This window comes from Biomphalaria glabrata, chromosome 7, assembly GCF_947242115.1.
Source record: "Biomphalaria glabrata chromosome 7, xgBioGlab47.1, whole genome shotgun sequence".
NCBI lineage: Eukaryota > Metazoa > Mollusca > Gastropoda > Planorbidae > Biomphalaria > Biomphalaria glabrata.
The window spans coordinates 10,871,102-10,887,628 of record NC_074717.1 but is presented as its reverse complement, the minus strand read 5'-3'; the positions used below and the strand labels follow the sequence as shown (position 1 = coordinate 10,887,628).

General features: G+C 32.3%; 2 protein-coding genes across 11 annotated transcripts in view; one reads left to right on the top strand and one right to left on the bottom strand.

Annotated features, from left to right (window-relative positions):
- Positions 1 to 186: 186 nt before the first annotated feature.
- LOC106056898 (uncharacterized) lies at positions 187 to 6,832 on the bottom strand. 9 transcript variants are annotated; one of them, XM_056035465.1, is made up of 6 exons: positions 6,705 to 6,832; positions 3,595 to 4,000; positions 3,185 to 3,385; positions 2,520 to 2,684; positions 2,252 to 2,421; positions 187 to 1,644 (listed from the first exon to the last, which is right to left on the bottom strand). In XM_056035465.1, exons 2-6 carry the CDS (start codon positions 3,776 to 3,778, stop codon positions 685 to 687), a joined length of 1,680 nt encoding a protein of 559 aa, XP_055891440.1. In that variant the 5' UTR covers positions 3,779 to 4,000; positions 6,705 to 6,832; the 3' UTR covers positions 187 to 684. The 9 variants fall into 9 exon arrangements, with proteins under 9 accessions (XP_055891440.1, XP_055891447.1, XP_055891439.1 ...); XM_056035472.1 differs by having other exon boundaries at positions 3,595 to 3,648; positions 6,705 to 6,813; XM_056035464.1 differs by having other exon boundaries at positions 6,643 to 6,810.
- A 124-nt stretch (positions 6,833 to 6,956) lies between these two features.
- LOC106056897 (GDP-mannose 4,6 dehydratase-like) overlaps positions 6,957 to 16,527 on the top strand; it is a 39,833-nt gene continuing 30,262 nt past the window's right edge. For both annotated transcript variants that reach the window (XM_013213812.2, XM_013213811.2), the window contains exons 1-3: positions 6,957 to 7,231; positions 11,993 to 12,037; positions 12,311 to 12,398. In XM_013213812.2, coding sequence (XP_013069266.2) covers positions 7,175 to 7,231; positions 11,993 to 12,037; positions 12,311 to 12,398 — 190 coding nt within the window. In that variant the 5' untranslated portion in view covers positions 6,957 to 7,174. The remainder of the gene's footprint in view (positions 7,232 to 11,992; positions 12,038 to 12,310; positions 12,399 to 16,527) is intronic.

Sequence of the window (16,527 nt, the reverse complement as noted above, 5' to 3'; positions counted from 1 at the left end):
AAATCAGTTTTATTGAAAACAATAGCTTGAACAACACGTGTCAACAATGGCAATAAAATTTGTCAAATATTAGGCTAATAATATTTCATTTAAGTTTTTTTTTTTTAAGAGGAAAGATATACATACATTTAAATGATAATGTATGTATTATACTCTATACTTTATTTTAACAAAGTTGACAAATCAAATATCTATTGGTTCCTTCATTCATATTAGAGAACATTAATAAATTAAGAAATAAGCCATTATTGGAAATGCAGTAGGTAAATGGTTCAGCAGAATAACAAACAACATGGACTCAACAAAAAATAAATGTATGTATTGCTGGTTTAAGTAGAAGTTTGAATACTAAGCTCCTTATAAAAATAAAACTCATTGTATCTGTGAACTATCACATCTGGTCTCTTATGTTATAAAATGTTTATTAATAAAATATATATCTATATGATAACTATTTTAAAAAACAATAGCAAAATATGTCCATCTAGTGGCCACAATAATGCATTTAAAACATGGTCAGCAGACACCACTAGGTAGAAAGTCAACTTTAAAATAAACATGTATGAAAATTGTATAAAAAACACATTTTCATGACTTAATGTATAAAAATATAAAGGATCTAGTTAGCAAGGATAATTTGCTAAGTATTTCAATTATTCAATTATTATAGCAATTTGAAAAATACTAGCTTGGCTCTTGAGGAAAGTTTAGTTCATCGTGATCATACATGTTTAGCTCTGTAAGGGAGATGAAGGTTATGCTGTCTTGGGCTTGGAAAAAATTATTCTGCAGCACCACATCTCTGGTTACATGGCTATCAACATCAATGTCTATAGAAGCTTCCTCAGCAAAATTGTTTATGCTCTCCTCCCCTTCCACTAACCAGGACTTTCCTTGATGCACATGAACAACTTCCTCAGAGTTGTTTAACTGAGCAAGTTTAGACTCTTGTCCTAAAAGGGAATTCCGAGGCCATCTTTCTTCCCAGATCAACATTGGGGTCTCAATGTTGCTAAACTCAGTTAGGGGAGGAAGAAAGCTATTTGCTGTTGGTACATCCATGTGATCTATATCATCATCTGTATCTTTATATGAATTAGTATTAACATTTCTAGACAGCATAGACTTATCAGTACCGATATCCTGAAGTACTACCTGTTGAGCAGATGACGATGACTGTATTTCAATGGGCTCTTGAAATAAATCACTTTTCAAACTTGGAGCAGATGAGTCAAAGTGACCTGTTCTTAGCTCCACAGAAATGACAGGCTCATTCCTTTCTGGATTTAAGTGATTAGCACTTGAATTTATCAGTGTCTTCATCGCATTCAAATGTTTTGATGGTTCTGATGTATCAATATCAATCTGGCTGGGTTTCTTGACTTTATGAGATTCAGAATCACTGTCTTCACCTGAGTCTTGCCGCTTTCTTTTAGTCAAAGACAGATTGGAAAGCTCAGGCTCAGGTGCCTTAGACATGCTTGGCCCTGGTAATGAAAATGGTATACTGCTGCTTTGAGCTCCTATAATGGGAAGTGGTTCTCTGTAATTTCCTTTTAGCCAAACATGATGATTTCCATCTATAACGTGCCGAAAATGTCTAACAACTCTGCTGCCCAATGAATTGTAATTACTGGCCATTACCTAGAGAATAAGAAACAAAAGTATTGGGTTACAAAACAATTATAAAACTCATCACTATGCATAAGCTCTCCTTCTTCCAATTTCACTTTAGATTTACAATGTGTAAGAAATGAAAATATTGAAAAATAATACCAGAGGCACTGTAATCATTAATGTTACTTGTAATGTTTTCAAGAAAATTAATTTGACAGTCATTATAATTGTCAGCTTGCAGCAAGTCAAAACATACATGAATGGTATAAGGTTAAAAAGAGAAAATTAGATGCTAACTATGGAAAAATGAATTTACTGTGTTTTGTAATAGTTTACTGTAAGATGATAGGCATCTCAACTGAGAAGGAGGTAGCATTACTACAAGTATATATATAAACTAAAAAAAAATGAAATAAAAAAAAAAGGGGTCAATTAGTTCACTCATTTGAACATTTCTTTGCAGCCTCACAGTTTGTTAAATGTTTAAGCTTGTAAATTATCAAGGTGTTGGTTCCAGAAAACCACTTTACCAAGCCTAACTAAATAATAATCAGGGTTTATTAACACTAGAAAACCACTTTACTAAATAATTTGTTTGCAGTGTATGTTTACCCTAGAACAAGCCATCTCTAACCTCTATGTCCAGCTCCTGGTCTCCCAGCTTCAATCGTGCCTTATAAAGATTAGTGTGATTACCACCATGAATACCGCAGCTGTATATAGGACCCAAGAGTTGAAGGTTTAAATTGGCCATGTAGTCTTCCTGTATAGTTGACACATCACTACCAGAGTCTACCATGAAGTCTGCATAGCAGAGGGAAAAAAAAAGACACAAAACTTTTGTATTCATTTCAAGCAGTGTAAATTATTATGATATGAAAATGACCAAGCAACAAACTAACCTATGGAAACTTTTTTGTCTGGCTGACTATGTGAAGAAATAAAAGCTTTAACACACAAGAAATCAAATTTAGCTTCCAGAAGGCAAGCCGGTTTCGACCATCTTCCAATAACAACAGGGACTTCAGGAGTCAAGGGTTTCTTCTGGTCAAGTTTCAGTTTTTGAACTGAAAATAGGATAATATTTTACTAAAACAAAATACTTGTATATCAAAATCTTAAAAATCATAGCTTCAAAAATTGTTTTCTTTAAAAAAATTACTTTTTAAATCATAAATACAATTTTCTATTTTAAATATAACTATCTATTTTTCAAAAAGATGGCAAGTCAATGTGCGATTGTAAGTTAGGCTTTATTTTTAGTGAGAATGTTATCGATATCAATAGTGCACATATAGTCAAAAGAGGTACACATATAGTCAAAAGAGGTAAACAGTAAAACGAAGTAGAAAAAAAAAAGATGAATATACAAATCAAATTTAGCTAAAGTGTGAGTGCTGAAAATCTCAGGGTAAAAGGCAGTAAATTTTTTCACTGTAGTAAGTGGAAAGTGATTCAGAATGAACTGTTCAATTGAAACTCACTGATTGACAAACTAAGTCTACTAACTTTCATTATCAGCATTAAAAAGAAAGAAAAGAAGTAGAAAACTTAATCTATTTTGTACCTGCCCTCTCAAGCCGTCTCCTGTGTCCAGGTAGAACTATTTCAAGTTCATCATAGAGATTTTCATCAGGTAGAGAGAGGCTAGCTATCTTTTTAAGATTTGTGAGTTCACTACGTTGAAAATCTATATGGTAGCGTTCCAAATAATTGCTTCGCAGCCAGTCATAAACTGCTTGCTCAGGTCTTTGTCTATACTGAGTGGCTATAAAACAAAATAGAGGAGAAATATAGAATTTAATTAAATGATAATTATAATAAGCAATATGAAAGTGTACTTAAAAATAAAAATATAAATTAGTTTGTATTGAGAAAGAAAGTATAAATTAAAACAAGGTATAAAAAAATGTATACCGTTAAACAAGTCTATATAAAATAGAGATATAAAAACTTTCTATTTTGTGTATGTCTTACCACATCTTAAGATCAACAATTTGTCCTGTGCTGATGTGATCATAAGTTCCTTTTCTAAGTCATGTGAAGTAAGATATGGAATGTCAAAAATTAAATCAAAACCTTTAGCTATAAATATATCTTTGTATTTTGACATTCCAATATGACTAAGGAATTGAGTAATGCCTTCGCTTTCCTCAGTCATTTTTAAAAGAAATATTCTTTAAATTTTTAGACAATGTCATATAATGAAAACTGTTATCTGTATATCATCTCAGAACACTTGAAGACTTTTAAACCATATCTTGTCAAAGTTGAGAACTGAAATCTGCTAACAATAACTGCAGTGTCACTAATGTCAGGGAAGGACATGTAACACTTATACTGTGAAATTCAAATGCCATAATGACATCTGTGTCAGGGTGACCTAATAAAAGAAAAAGCTCTCAAATTATGGTAATAAATTAGGAGTATCATAGAAATAAATAATTTTAAAATATTGCTTTGTTATAATATAACTAAAGTATTAGTTTTTAAGGAGAAAGTAATGTGCTTTAATAGTAATGTGATCCTCTAGTGCCAGCACATCTAATCAAATTTCCATATAAAATGTTATGTATATATTAATATATATATAAGAGTTGCGATGCAGATAGATCTGATGTAGTAGAGAAGTTTACAAAGTGTGGCAAAGTTATAATTATTTTTAAAGCATTCTTCTGTACAAAGTATAATATATATCTAAATTAATTACAACTAATAATTAGTTGTTTTTTTTATTTCCGTATTAATAATTTGATTTATGGTGCTACTCCATATTTAACAAAGAAGTACATTTGTGTTTTGGTGTCTCATGGTGCAAAAATTATTTGTAAAATCACCTGGCCAATTAGTTTGCCTATGTTATATGTGCTAAGATTTGTTTAATTGTTTTGAATTAATTAAGGTGGGAAAGTAATTAACTTAAGCAAAAATAAAACAGCTGAGAAACAGGAGAGACAGATTAAAAAAGGCGGATATTATAATGATGAGGGTGGTAAAAAAATTATCCGGAAAAAAGCTTTTAGCCTTTCGACATTACTGAGACAACTACTTGGATTGGTGCATCTGTTAAAACATGGACCTTTATATGTGGTTAAGCAAGCTTGAATAGTTACAGGATGACAATAACCCCGATAAAGGGCAGCCTAGTTAAGTGGTATGTGCTTCAGGCTGTCCTCAGTATGTTGAACCCTGGCTGCTGCTGTCCTGCAGAAAGTTAAAATAAGAATGTAAATATCTTTGTTTCTGATGGAACACCCAAAATGTATACTATAAATCAAAACGAAACCCATCTTCCTCTCATCCTACTGAGCCCTCTATTATCCATGGCTAGATTAAGATATCCTAAATGATGATACCACCCTTGATTTGAGCCCATTCTTTCAGCTGAAAGTTCTTTTGTTTTCTTTCTTCCCAAAATGTTTTAATTGCTTATAATTTAACAGACACATTTGGTTTCATTTACTCTGAGGAATTTAGGGTTTTACATGGGTTCAAAGAGCACTAGAAAAACAATGCCATTTTTTTTTTCTTCTAAAACAGAAGGAGAGTACAACCGGGTTTAAGGAGATTTTTTTTTAGAAAATTTAAGTATCAGCTAAACATGATCTATCTAAAATGCTTCTAAATAGGCCTAAAAACACTTACATATCATAACTTTTGTGTAAATATGGGGGTGTTCCATAATATTCTTTATCACTATCAGTGACTTTAACGAAGGTTATTTTAATGTTGAAAATGTATATCAAAGGGATGTAACTCAAGGCTGAGAAATGAACATTTCTATGATTTATTTTGTATAACATTTTCTTAATTTTGTTTTTGTCGTACATATTAAACCAAGCATTATGTGAATGGGTAAAAAGAAAGGGAATATGGCTAAACATAGTACTAATGAGGAATGAATTTTGGCATAACATGTATGAAAAAAAAAATGTTTTAAAATTATGAGTAGCACAATCCTGCTCTCCTTCTCTTTTATTCTGTCTCTCCTTGGTGCCCTAATTATTCATCGACCAGCCTAGGTAGGTACCAAGCATGGCAACATCAACTCAGTGCCAGAAAAAAAAGTAGCGGGAGGGACAATTATTGATCAATCAGGTACCAAATTAGGTCACAATCACTGAGTGGAGTGAATGGGCTTTAAATTTTAAATTTTAATTTTTTTTTGATGGATCACTAGGTCACAATATAGCCCTTTGTGAAGTTGAGGGTTTAGCAAAGAAGGAAGCAATTAAGAGTGGGAAAAGTAAAACTAATCTGTCGGTCTTGAGTTGGTGTAAAAAGAAATTGATATTATATTCAAAAAAAAATAAAAAAAAATTGAAGATAATATTATTTTTAAATGCAATAACATGAAGTGTTCGCTAAGTTACAAAGTGGGGAATGGTGTTTGTTAATATTAGCACTGGATCTCCTTTATTTGACCCTCTTCAACATCATATTTTATTGTAGCTATGCAGACTATGCGTAGCGTAACAAAACAACATATCTAGAATAGATCTAATTTATAAATATCTATTTTTATTTACAAATGGATGACAAGTTTAAAAATGTTTCCAGTTTTTCCTAGGACTAACCAATATAGAGCTATAAACTGTAATAAACATTGAAACGTAAAAATTTAAAAATTGCGGTGGCAGAGCTTAACAAACGTGTTGCAAGATGAAGATGAAAATTACTATATAGTAATAGTAAAATATAGTTAACTATAGACACTATAGTTAATAGTTACCATAGGACCCTGGCTAGATTGAGACTAGATTATACTTATACTAACATATTCATATAGATCTAGGACTCTAGTCTAGCTAGGCCTGCTACTGAGAGCTAGGCTCTAGTCTAGCCTTAAACTCTAAATCTAAAACTAAGCCCTAGCCGGCCCTACTGCCCTAGTTATAAGTTAGTTAGGCTAGTTAGTAATAAGTTAGGGCAGTTAGGCCTTAGGGAGTTTCCCTTGCTTTTATTTTTTTTAAAGTTTTAAGATTTATTATTAGACCTCTATATTAAAAAAAAATCCTACAGTACCAATACCAACAGATTGAAATAAGTTTAACAACTTTGCAATAGATCTAGAAAATTATATCTACTAGTAGAATCTAGACTCCTGTAGTAGTGTATGGTCTACTGATTACAGTCTCAACAATTTCTATTGAAAGCCGCCATATTTATACGTCACTAGATCTATCTTTAATCAAGAAGGTAGATTTAGTAAGGAGTTTTCTTGGTGACCTCTTTACTATTTTTATACTTTTCCATTTTATTAGTTAATAATCATCCAATGAAAAATAATTATCTTTTATTTTCTTATCTACTTTCTATCAATACCTATATAGATCTATATCAATTTAATATTTAGATCTAGTCGAACCATTCTAAAGACTAAACTAAAGATCTGTCTAGAGCTTGTTATACAGATCTATATAGAGAATCTAGATCTAGAAGAAAATAGTTTGTCTACGTGTGTAAGAAGAGATAAGCTATTTCAGAAGCCGGCTATTTTATATAGATTTATAATAATATTCTAGAGCTAACTCTAACTCTTTCATAATCATTCATAATGAATGGCACAGCCTTGTCTCGTAAAGTAGCACTTATCACAGGAATAACTGGCCAGGTAAAGAGTAAAGAAATTTACTTTTAAATCTAGAAACTAGAATATATAGAATAGAGATCTATTTTATCTGTAGTGAAGTGTATATCTACTACTGTTAGATAATAGGCTATGGCCTATGGCTATAGTATAGATTTAGTTTTTGTAGTTAGTTAAAACTTAAAGATGTATTTATGATTATGCTTCATTACTAGATCTAATAATTACTTGTTCTACTTTTAGTTCTAGATTTAGTCTAGAGTATATAAAAAAAATAAAATGCTGATATTATTAAATTAATAATGATAATAATAATAATAATAATAATCTTTATTATCCGTAAGGAAATTTGTCTTACAATTTGTGCATTACACCAAACAAAAAACATTATAACTATAAGAAACCAAAGTGTACATTCACACCAGACTCACTCATAATTTAACTAATTACAAAAGAACATTCAATATACATCCAGCAAAGAAATAATAATGAATAATGAAAGCACAAATTGCATGTCGCCACAGTGCAGTGTAGATCTATATAGTGTTTTATTTAATATAATTTATATATATCATGCAGTGGCGTAGCAAGGTACCAGTGGGCTGGGTTCAAAAATATATTGGTGGGCCCCCCTCCCCAAATTAGACAAATGTAGTGTATGAAAACAAAATTAAGTAGTTAAAAAAGAATATCATTATGCATGATCTATTTAGGAGGCCATAGAAAAACTCAATATGTTGATAAAACTTCCTAATAGTATTAAATAAATGAATTTCTTAAATAATTTTTGATTTATCGCAACTACGAGAATGTGTATCTCTGGCAAAGTAAGAAATAGCAGGCATGCTGTGATACTGTTTTGAAAACTTGATGATAAGATGTAGTTGTATATTATAAAAACAACATCAACAACCAAATCTCGTATTGTACACAGACTTGACATGAAAGCTTATGATTATGAAGGATTGCATCTCTGAACAATATTCTTTGCAGTATCCAATGGGTAAGACGACACGACAAACATGTAGACATAAACTTTGGCATTAATGACTGAAACATGGTGACAGTTTGTGTCAAGTCTAGGAAATCTGTCAAGCGATTGAGAATTGAGGACATGGATAGTTCGGTAAAATAAGTTGATTTTGAAAGTTTTCTCTGTCTCTTGAATTTTATCTGAACGGTAGTCAGTGGTAGACTCATCAAATCGTCTTTCAAGTTTCCACAATAGTGTGGAGCAAAAAAACCCCAGCATCAGTTTTTTTTCAGCTGCCTTATTTTTTACTCTCTTAAAGTTATTTCTCAAATGACTTACTTCATTATTATAGATCTTTTCCAGTTGACTACAGCTTGATGTAGATCTTGCTGCTCACGTTGGAACATTAGTGAGACACGTTGATTGCACTTACTTGACAATAGAAGAACATTAGTATCGAATGTTTATGTTCCACTAAGTGCTGCAGCTTTCAGCGTTCTTTTTTCTTTGTAGAACTCAAAGTAGTGTATGCTTTAGTACATCAAAATAATTGAATCTCAGTGCTGCTAGAGAATTATTCCTTGATGACAACCTTAAAGGGCACAATTTTTTAAAGTGTCCTATTAGGTATTAATCTTCCCATTGGAATGCAAGAACCACCAATCTTGAGATTCTTTAAGCAGAAACATACAAAGTTTTTGTACCAAGACATAGAAATCTGCAACTTCTTGAACCCAGTTGATGGAATCATTTAAATCTAAGACTAAGTGAAAGTTACAGTTAGTACAGTGAACAGTTCTGAAGACTTATGTTTCTCACAAAAATGAAAACCCAGAAATGACTGTAATTGCTATTTCTTTCATGAGAGATCACAAAACAATATCAGATGCTATTTTGTTTTTTTTATGTTTTGAGTGCAAGAGCGTGATAGAGAAAATATGGTGAGGATCTAAGCCCTTTAATTATTTTTGCAAAAACTGCATTGCCAACATGTATATATGAATCTATTGGGCGAGTGAAGAGGTTTTTTTCTTTCTTAAGAGGCTCTTCCAACCATGGATCGTACTTGGAGATCCAATCTATCACCACTAAGAAATGTACTTTGTTACTTGAGTTACCAAAACAGTGGTGCTCGCGATGACCACAAAAATGAAAGGTTTTTGCATGCTCAAGTTAAAGTAACATTCATTATGCGATAAATTACTTTCCTACAGTAATACTCTGAAGTTAATCATGTTTATGTCATCCATAGTTCTCTCTCGTTCATGTTGTCTGCATGTTGGGCAAGCTTGTTGATGATTCATTAATTGTTCGTGACACTGAATTGTAAATGGGACCAATCTTCGAATCTTTCTTTCGTTGCATTTCCATGAACAACCAGCATGTCTGACAGTTACACATATTCAGTTTTTAGGACTGACACAACTAAAAGTGAGGTAGTATTACACCCTGCTATCATTTTTCATGATGTAAATAAAGCTGCTAAAACCCCAACCTTTATTTTTTCCTTTAATGTCTTTTGGGAAATCCACATTAGGTCTACAAAACCTGTTTGACTTTAAAGATAATTGTGTATTATTAGAAAAATGCTGAAAAATGTCTTTTGCTAGCTGGTGTTTTTCTTTAAGCAATGTATGGGAACCAAGGAAAGACAGTGCAATCTTTACTACTCATAGCAGTTCAATTATTTTGTCCACATTGGTTTCATACCCAAATGTTCATAAAAGGCCTCAATTGGTCAAAAGTCGTTGGTCCAGGCGAAATGAACCCCTTAGTACACAGGCTGTGGGCCCCTAAGGGTCGCGGGCCTGGGTTCATTGAATCCCTTCGCGCCATGGATGCTACGCCACTGATATCATAGGCATAGCCAGGATTTTTTTTCTGGAAGGTTTTTTTTTTTTTTGGGGGGGGGGGGGGTCTCCCCCGCCATATATATATATATATATATATATATATATATATATTAGTGTGTGTGTATATAATTAATCTTTATTACATTAATAATAGTAATAATAATCTTTATTATCCATAGTCCATAGGGAAATTTGAAATTTGCCTTACAATTTGTGCATTACACACAAAAAAAACATAACTATAGAAAACCAAAATATACATTCACACTAGACTCACTCATAATATACATGCCGAAAGTTTATATCAGATAGTTTCTATTTAATGATTTGATTGTCAGGGGAACAAAAGAGTTTTTGTGTCTGTTTGTTTTTGCTGTGTGTGTCTTGTATCTATTTTGTGATGGTAAAATTAAAAAATCCTAACTCAGGAGTGACTTTTTTATTTCTAGAATCTTTTTAGCTTTTTTTATGAATTTTTTCTGTCACAAACAGCTGCCCAAATGGGGTTTGTTTTTGTCAATGAAGTTACCAGCAGCATTTAGGATTCTGTAAAGTTTATTCTGATCCTTCATTCTTTAAAAAGTTTATTGTACCCTAGATTAGTTTCTTCCTAGAGTTAGTTAAAAAAAAAAATGTAGACACCCCGCCCTTGCCATTAAGGGGGTCTGGAGAGCGCCAGGTACTATTTCCATTATTTAAAAAAAAAATGCATATTCTGAGATATGAACTGCTATAAAAAAAAATTTGTTCAAAAACTTATCTACTGTCCTTACTTACTTAGGATCCTCCAACGCCGTTTGGCGCATTGGGCAGCAAGCTGTCTCCACAAAAATCTGTCACTGGCAATGTCTGAAGCCTCTTCTCACCTGGTGTCCACTGCTCTGAGGTCCTCCATTAAAGTGTGGCGCCAAGTCATACTAGGATTTCTGTATCCTACATTGCTGCGACAGTTTGTGAAAAAAAGCCAATGTCATTGAGAAGGTTGAGCCTTTTTCTGTTTCACCAGGTCAGGAATTCTAGGGGAGTCTTTGCAAGATGAAAACAAATGGCATTACTGCATCAAATTTTTCTCTGTATTTAACAAGTTGGAAAATTTTTGCGAAGTAATTTTTTGAAATTTAAGGTGACAAAGATGTAATGCCAGAAAGTATTTTTGTAGTTCACTTTCATTGCTAAAATTTCTTCCAACTGTTGTTTTTTTTCTAATTAAATATGAAGATTTTATAAAAAGTTGTTTTAGAGCTTTGCCTCATTTCATCTCACTTCAATGTGAGATTGCAGAAACTTTTTAGACTCATCAAACTCTTTACAACGATTTGTAGTCGAATGTTTTTTAAAACAATTAGTTAATTTCACATAATTGAAAGCGCTAACATAGACTTTTAAATAAATAAGGTCTTGTAATTATTGTGAAAATTACAAATATTAGTTGATAAATTGTATAGTGAGTTCTGACGAATTTTGGTGACTCATTCTGTACCAGCCAGACCAACATTCAAGTATACTTGGAACATCATCTTTGCAAATGCTAAAATTATTTTTCCAAGCAATTTTATACTTCCAGAAATGTCATTTTGTCAAATACATCAAATGCTGTTGTAGTCATTTCAAGAAGTTTGCAAAAAAAGAAATTTATCTTTAAAATCGATATTATTTACATACTGGCTTTCTTGACTGTCCACTTAACATCTGAAATACTGTATGGCCTTGTCAGCAAAGCGTGAATGTTTGATATTAAAGTAATGTTTCAGTTTGTTCAGCTTCTAAGATGCTAGAACTCTGTTACAAATGATGCATTGTGGCTTTTCTATTTCTAATATCGTCATTATATTTTATTTGGTACATTCTAGATTCACAGAATTTGATTAATCTTAACATCTGAGCTTTGCACATTTGAATTGTTTATTGCTATCTGAAAAAAAAAGTAATTCTTTTCTTTCACTTTTTGTATTTTTACAGGATGGTTCATATCTTGCTGAATTTCTTTTGGATAAAGGTTATGAGGTTAGTTGAAAATTAACTAAAGCAATCTATGTGAGGCCTCACATTTTTAATGCACCAAATATTCAAACTAATTGTTTGTTTTCATTTAGCTTTAATAAATATTCTATGTTGTATTTACACCTTAATAATTGAGCTTTTTCTCCCATTAAAAAAAAAGTCATTTGATATTGTTTGGTAAATTAGAAATCTAAAATTGTTATTGTTATATTTTTTCAGACCACTGTATTTCCTGTTGTTGTTTTTTATTTTATTCATCCCTTATAATCCAAACAGGTTCATGGAATCATTAGAAGAGCATCAACATTTAACACCCACAGAATTGAACATCTCTATGCAGATCCTAAGGCACACAAAGAAGGGAGTAAGTATTCTTTATGATTTACATTATCTCCTTAATTGACCAATATACTAAATCAAGCTTGACTTGTCATTGTGAAAGTTATGAAGATTTATATATATATTGACTTAAATATTTTCTTGATGTAAATCCTTACTATTTTTCTTATGAAATTATCTTCTCTTGTCTGTTAACAAAAATAATAATTTGTCTGCGTGTAAATGGATTGGAAGCTGTGGGTGAGGGATTATTTATGTATATATATATATATATATATATATATATATATATATATATCTAAAATCAGCTATAGTGTTTAATTATGTGTGATGTTCTAATGTTATATTATATATATATATAAGGGGAGAGGGAGGGAGGGAGAGACCTATGAACATTTTTCAAATATATTTTTTACAAAATGGAAGACACTCTATTTCGTTTATACTAAACCTAATTTCTAACAAGAAAATTATGAATAAATGGTCCTAATTATTTTTATATGTGCTGTGTCGATAGAAGGAAAATGATAATATTTTTTTTTTACTAATTTTAGAAACATTACATTAATTTGTGATGCCAGTAGAATCTTTACTGTACTAATCAGCCTACATTTTGACCATAGTTTTTGTTATTGCTTTTGTTAATTAGGTGTCAAACATTGTCACTAAAAGTATTTCAAGTATCCAAGGCTGCATGAAAAAAAAATTGCCCTAGCGTACCTGGTTTAAGCAGCCTCAGAATAAACATATTTGTTAGTCAAATGTAATGAGAGCCCTACTGATCAGTCCACCTAAGGAGCAAGGGAAAGAGTAGTGCATGATAGTTTATGTTAGAAAAGGACAGTATATCCAATTATAGCCCAATATTCTAAGTTTTAAACATGATTGTTGCCAGGATTTTCACACTGGCTTTGTGTGGGTTGGTTATAATGAGTTCGCAACAAAACCCTTATTTACTACTGATCAAAGAAATGTGTCATCTGGGTTTCACTCAGCACTTCTTGAAGAATTTGCAAACCAATTGAAAGTATACCTTCAAGTAAAATGGGCGAAATAAAACAAGGAAAGTTCTGATATTATGTAGCGACAAGGGGGGGGGGGGTATAAAAATTAGTTACGATTTTTTACATTTGAGGTGGGTGGGGGTGTCTGAAAATTTGTAACATAACAAAACAAATATTCATATGAAACAGGTACGGCTTAAAATAAGTTATGAACCCAAAAATTCCTCTTTTTTTTTTTAAGCCGGGTTTTTCTGTGGCTGCCCTATGCATCTGTACAGTATTCGGAAAAATAAAAACTGAATTCATCATCGAAGGCGATACTTTCCCCATCATTTTTATCGATACTGGGATGAAAAATGTAAGCTGGTAAAATGATAATTAATAAATTTCTTTTGTAAAATTCGAATCTCCTTATGCTACTCTACGAGGGGAGGGGGATATTGAGTTCTGAAGCGATTTGTTACAATGGATAGGGGGGGGGTAAATAAAAGGTGATTTTTTGGCATTACGTAATATCTGAACGTTGCCACAGTGATTTTTTTTTAATGCTTGGTGGGGATGTGGGTGGGATTAGAGAAAATGGTAGAAAAAAAGACAGTATAAAGTAACCATCTGCCATATTGAAAATGATTGAATTGCTTATCTTATTTATGCAGCGTCCATATTTACATTTAGTCTCACACGGATGACCCGACCTTAAGTATTGTAGATCTTACATGAACGACTATATCTTTATGCATGAATGACTTGTTGGAATGTTGGCTTTGACTTAGTTTACGTTATAATGTTGGATAGCTTTATAACGTACGCTTGCGCCACCGGGAGTCTAAAATATAGAGAGATGCAGAAAGAAAAGTTTTGTTTGGTAATGCCTCACTGGTACGGTATTAGATCTTTTTTTTTTTTCATTTCATTGATGACATAAATACCGGGGGGCATTTAGCCTACATTAACACGCTCTAATTAAGTAAGCAGTTTTCATCCGCCTGTTCAATTCAGTGATTTAATAAAGTGATGGAAGCAAAGGCTTCGCGTGCTCGCTATGCTACACTTAGTTTCGGATGTTTATAAAATTAGTTCCATGAATTTTTCTAGTTAAAACAAAGTGTTTGGTTCACAGTATTGGAATTCGTTTTTTTTTTTAGATATTGATTTTAATGCATTATTGTTTCTTTTATTAATACCACAAAAATTTCACTTGGATCATTTCGACAACTAGTTTTAGATCTAAACTGCTATTTTAACATCGCCGTTTCACAAAAAATTGACGTTATTAATATCAATTGCACTTTTGCTATCTTTAGATTCAGCCTAGATCTAGACTCAAGATTTCTTATTTGGTTGGGAAAAAAAAAATAAATTAGTGGATGTACTGTTACTCTAAAAGCTCGGGGGGGGGGGGGTGATATGGAAAGATTTACTGTCCCTATTTAAGAAGCTATTCTGTGAAATCAGGTCCAAGAGTTTGACCTTAAAAAAGATAAATACGCTTCAAAATATTTCACATAATCTTTTTTTTTTAATAAGATGCTACATTTTTCAAGTCTACCTCTCTCCTTGTATAGTGTACAGCGGCGTTCGTGTCATTTAGTTTTAGATATAAATAGAATACGGTGACACGCTTTTTTGTTATAATACCCGTACTCTGGCTCAGTATTGTTTGACTGGGACACGTAGCCTAGTCGTTTTTCAGCGAATGAGACCAATAACCACACCTGACTGCCTCTCTATTTTACTTAAAGGTAGCCTAATAGGGTTTCAGCCTGTAGTTAGATCTGTCTGTCTAGATATTCGTATTACACATTATGGCTTGGTATAGAAAATCAAATATATTTTTAGAAATACGTGAAAACCAATTGAATTCCTACTTTGTTGTACTAAAAACCTTTTAAACTTTCAACTCAAACGAGCTGGTGGCTACTTACTATGTACGTTATGTCTGAAACCCAAACACGTTTTTTTTTTTTTGTCTAATAAAAAAAAAACACAGCAATAACTTTACATGTTTCACTACACCTGTTGGCTCCGTCGGCTACCCGTCCTTCTATAGACTAGACTAGCGTATTTACTAATTGTACAGCCCGGTAGCAGCCAGGCTTGTTAGTTTTGACCACTCCTTCTTTATCCGCTCCTTATGTATGTCACATTGAAATTGTGAAATCCAGGCATTGGCGTTCTCAGGCGATGTAGTAAATAATTTAACTATTTCCTAGTTTGCTTCGGCATGTTTAGAATGACTAGATCTACTTTAGGCAAAGTAGAAAATGTCTTTATGTAGTAAGATATTTAAAATAAAATATAGATAACGAAAAAGGGTAATAAGATATCCTAACATGCCGAATACATTGTGATTGTTTGTCTTTATACTAAGTCCAGTTTTTAAAAAGTAATTCTGTAAAGCAACAAATCAAATGTTAAAATAGTAAAACACTTTAGAAGGATGAACAATCATTTTGCTTAGTTTCTTTTAGCTAGTCTACAGTAAGAAAAATGCATGAAACTATTTCACAATTGACGGGTCAGAGTCAGAGTGTTTACAGATAACATTAACTTACTGTTAAAATAATTCATAATACTCGAATTATTAGATTTTCATAGGATATATTTTGTTAACTTCTTAACACAAAGACAAAATATAAAGATCAAGGTAATAATGTTGCCGTCATTTATATAATGAAAAGTTAATTAAAAAAAACAGATCGATAAAACAAAGTCTCTTGTACCAGATGTTCTTTTTCTGTCAGCTCAATTGTCTGTACGCTTTTCTTTTGTTACTATCTTTTTCTGTTCTTGTCAGATTTATTAAGGTAGGTAAAACGTTGCAAGGCCCACTTAGGGTTACCGACATCTGCGCACCAATTGGAAGACAACGCCTTACTAAGAAGGATGAACAATTGCAAGACAAAGTAAACCTTAAAACGTGGCTTACAATGTGGTCGATGCAATATAAATCATAGTCTTTAATATACTTAACTAGTACCGTAGATAAATAAATAAGTATAGTTTACGGATCGAGAACTAATGTCAGGTACCTATTAGAGCTGGCTGGACTCAGAGGCGCCCAAAGATCCCGAAATTAAAAAATCCCAGGATTCGAACCCGAGACCCCCTGCTTCTGAAGCCAAGCGCTTTACCGCTCAGCCATCGCGC

Excerpts from the sequence above, each read along its gene's own strand:
- LOC106056898 (XM_056035465.1), bottom strand. The coding sequence starts at position 3,778 with ATGACTGAGGAAAGCGAAGGCATTACTCAATTCCTTAGTCATATTGGA. Across the intron at positions 2,422-2,519 it reads AGACAAAAAAGTTTCCATAG|ACTTCATGGTAGACTCTGGT; the intron begins GTTAGTTTGTTG and ends TCTGCTATGCAG. Across the intron at positions 1,645-2,251 it reads ACCAGGAGCTGGACATAGAG|GTAATGGCCAGTAATTACAA; the intron begins GTTAGAGATGGC and ends CTTATTCTCTAG.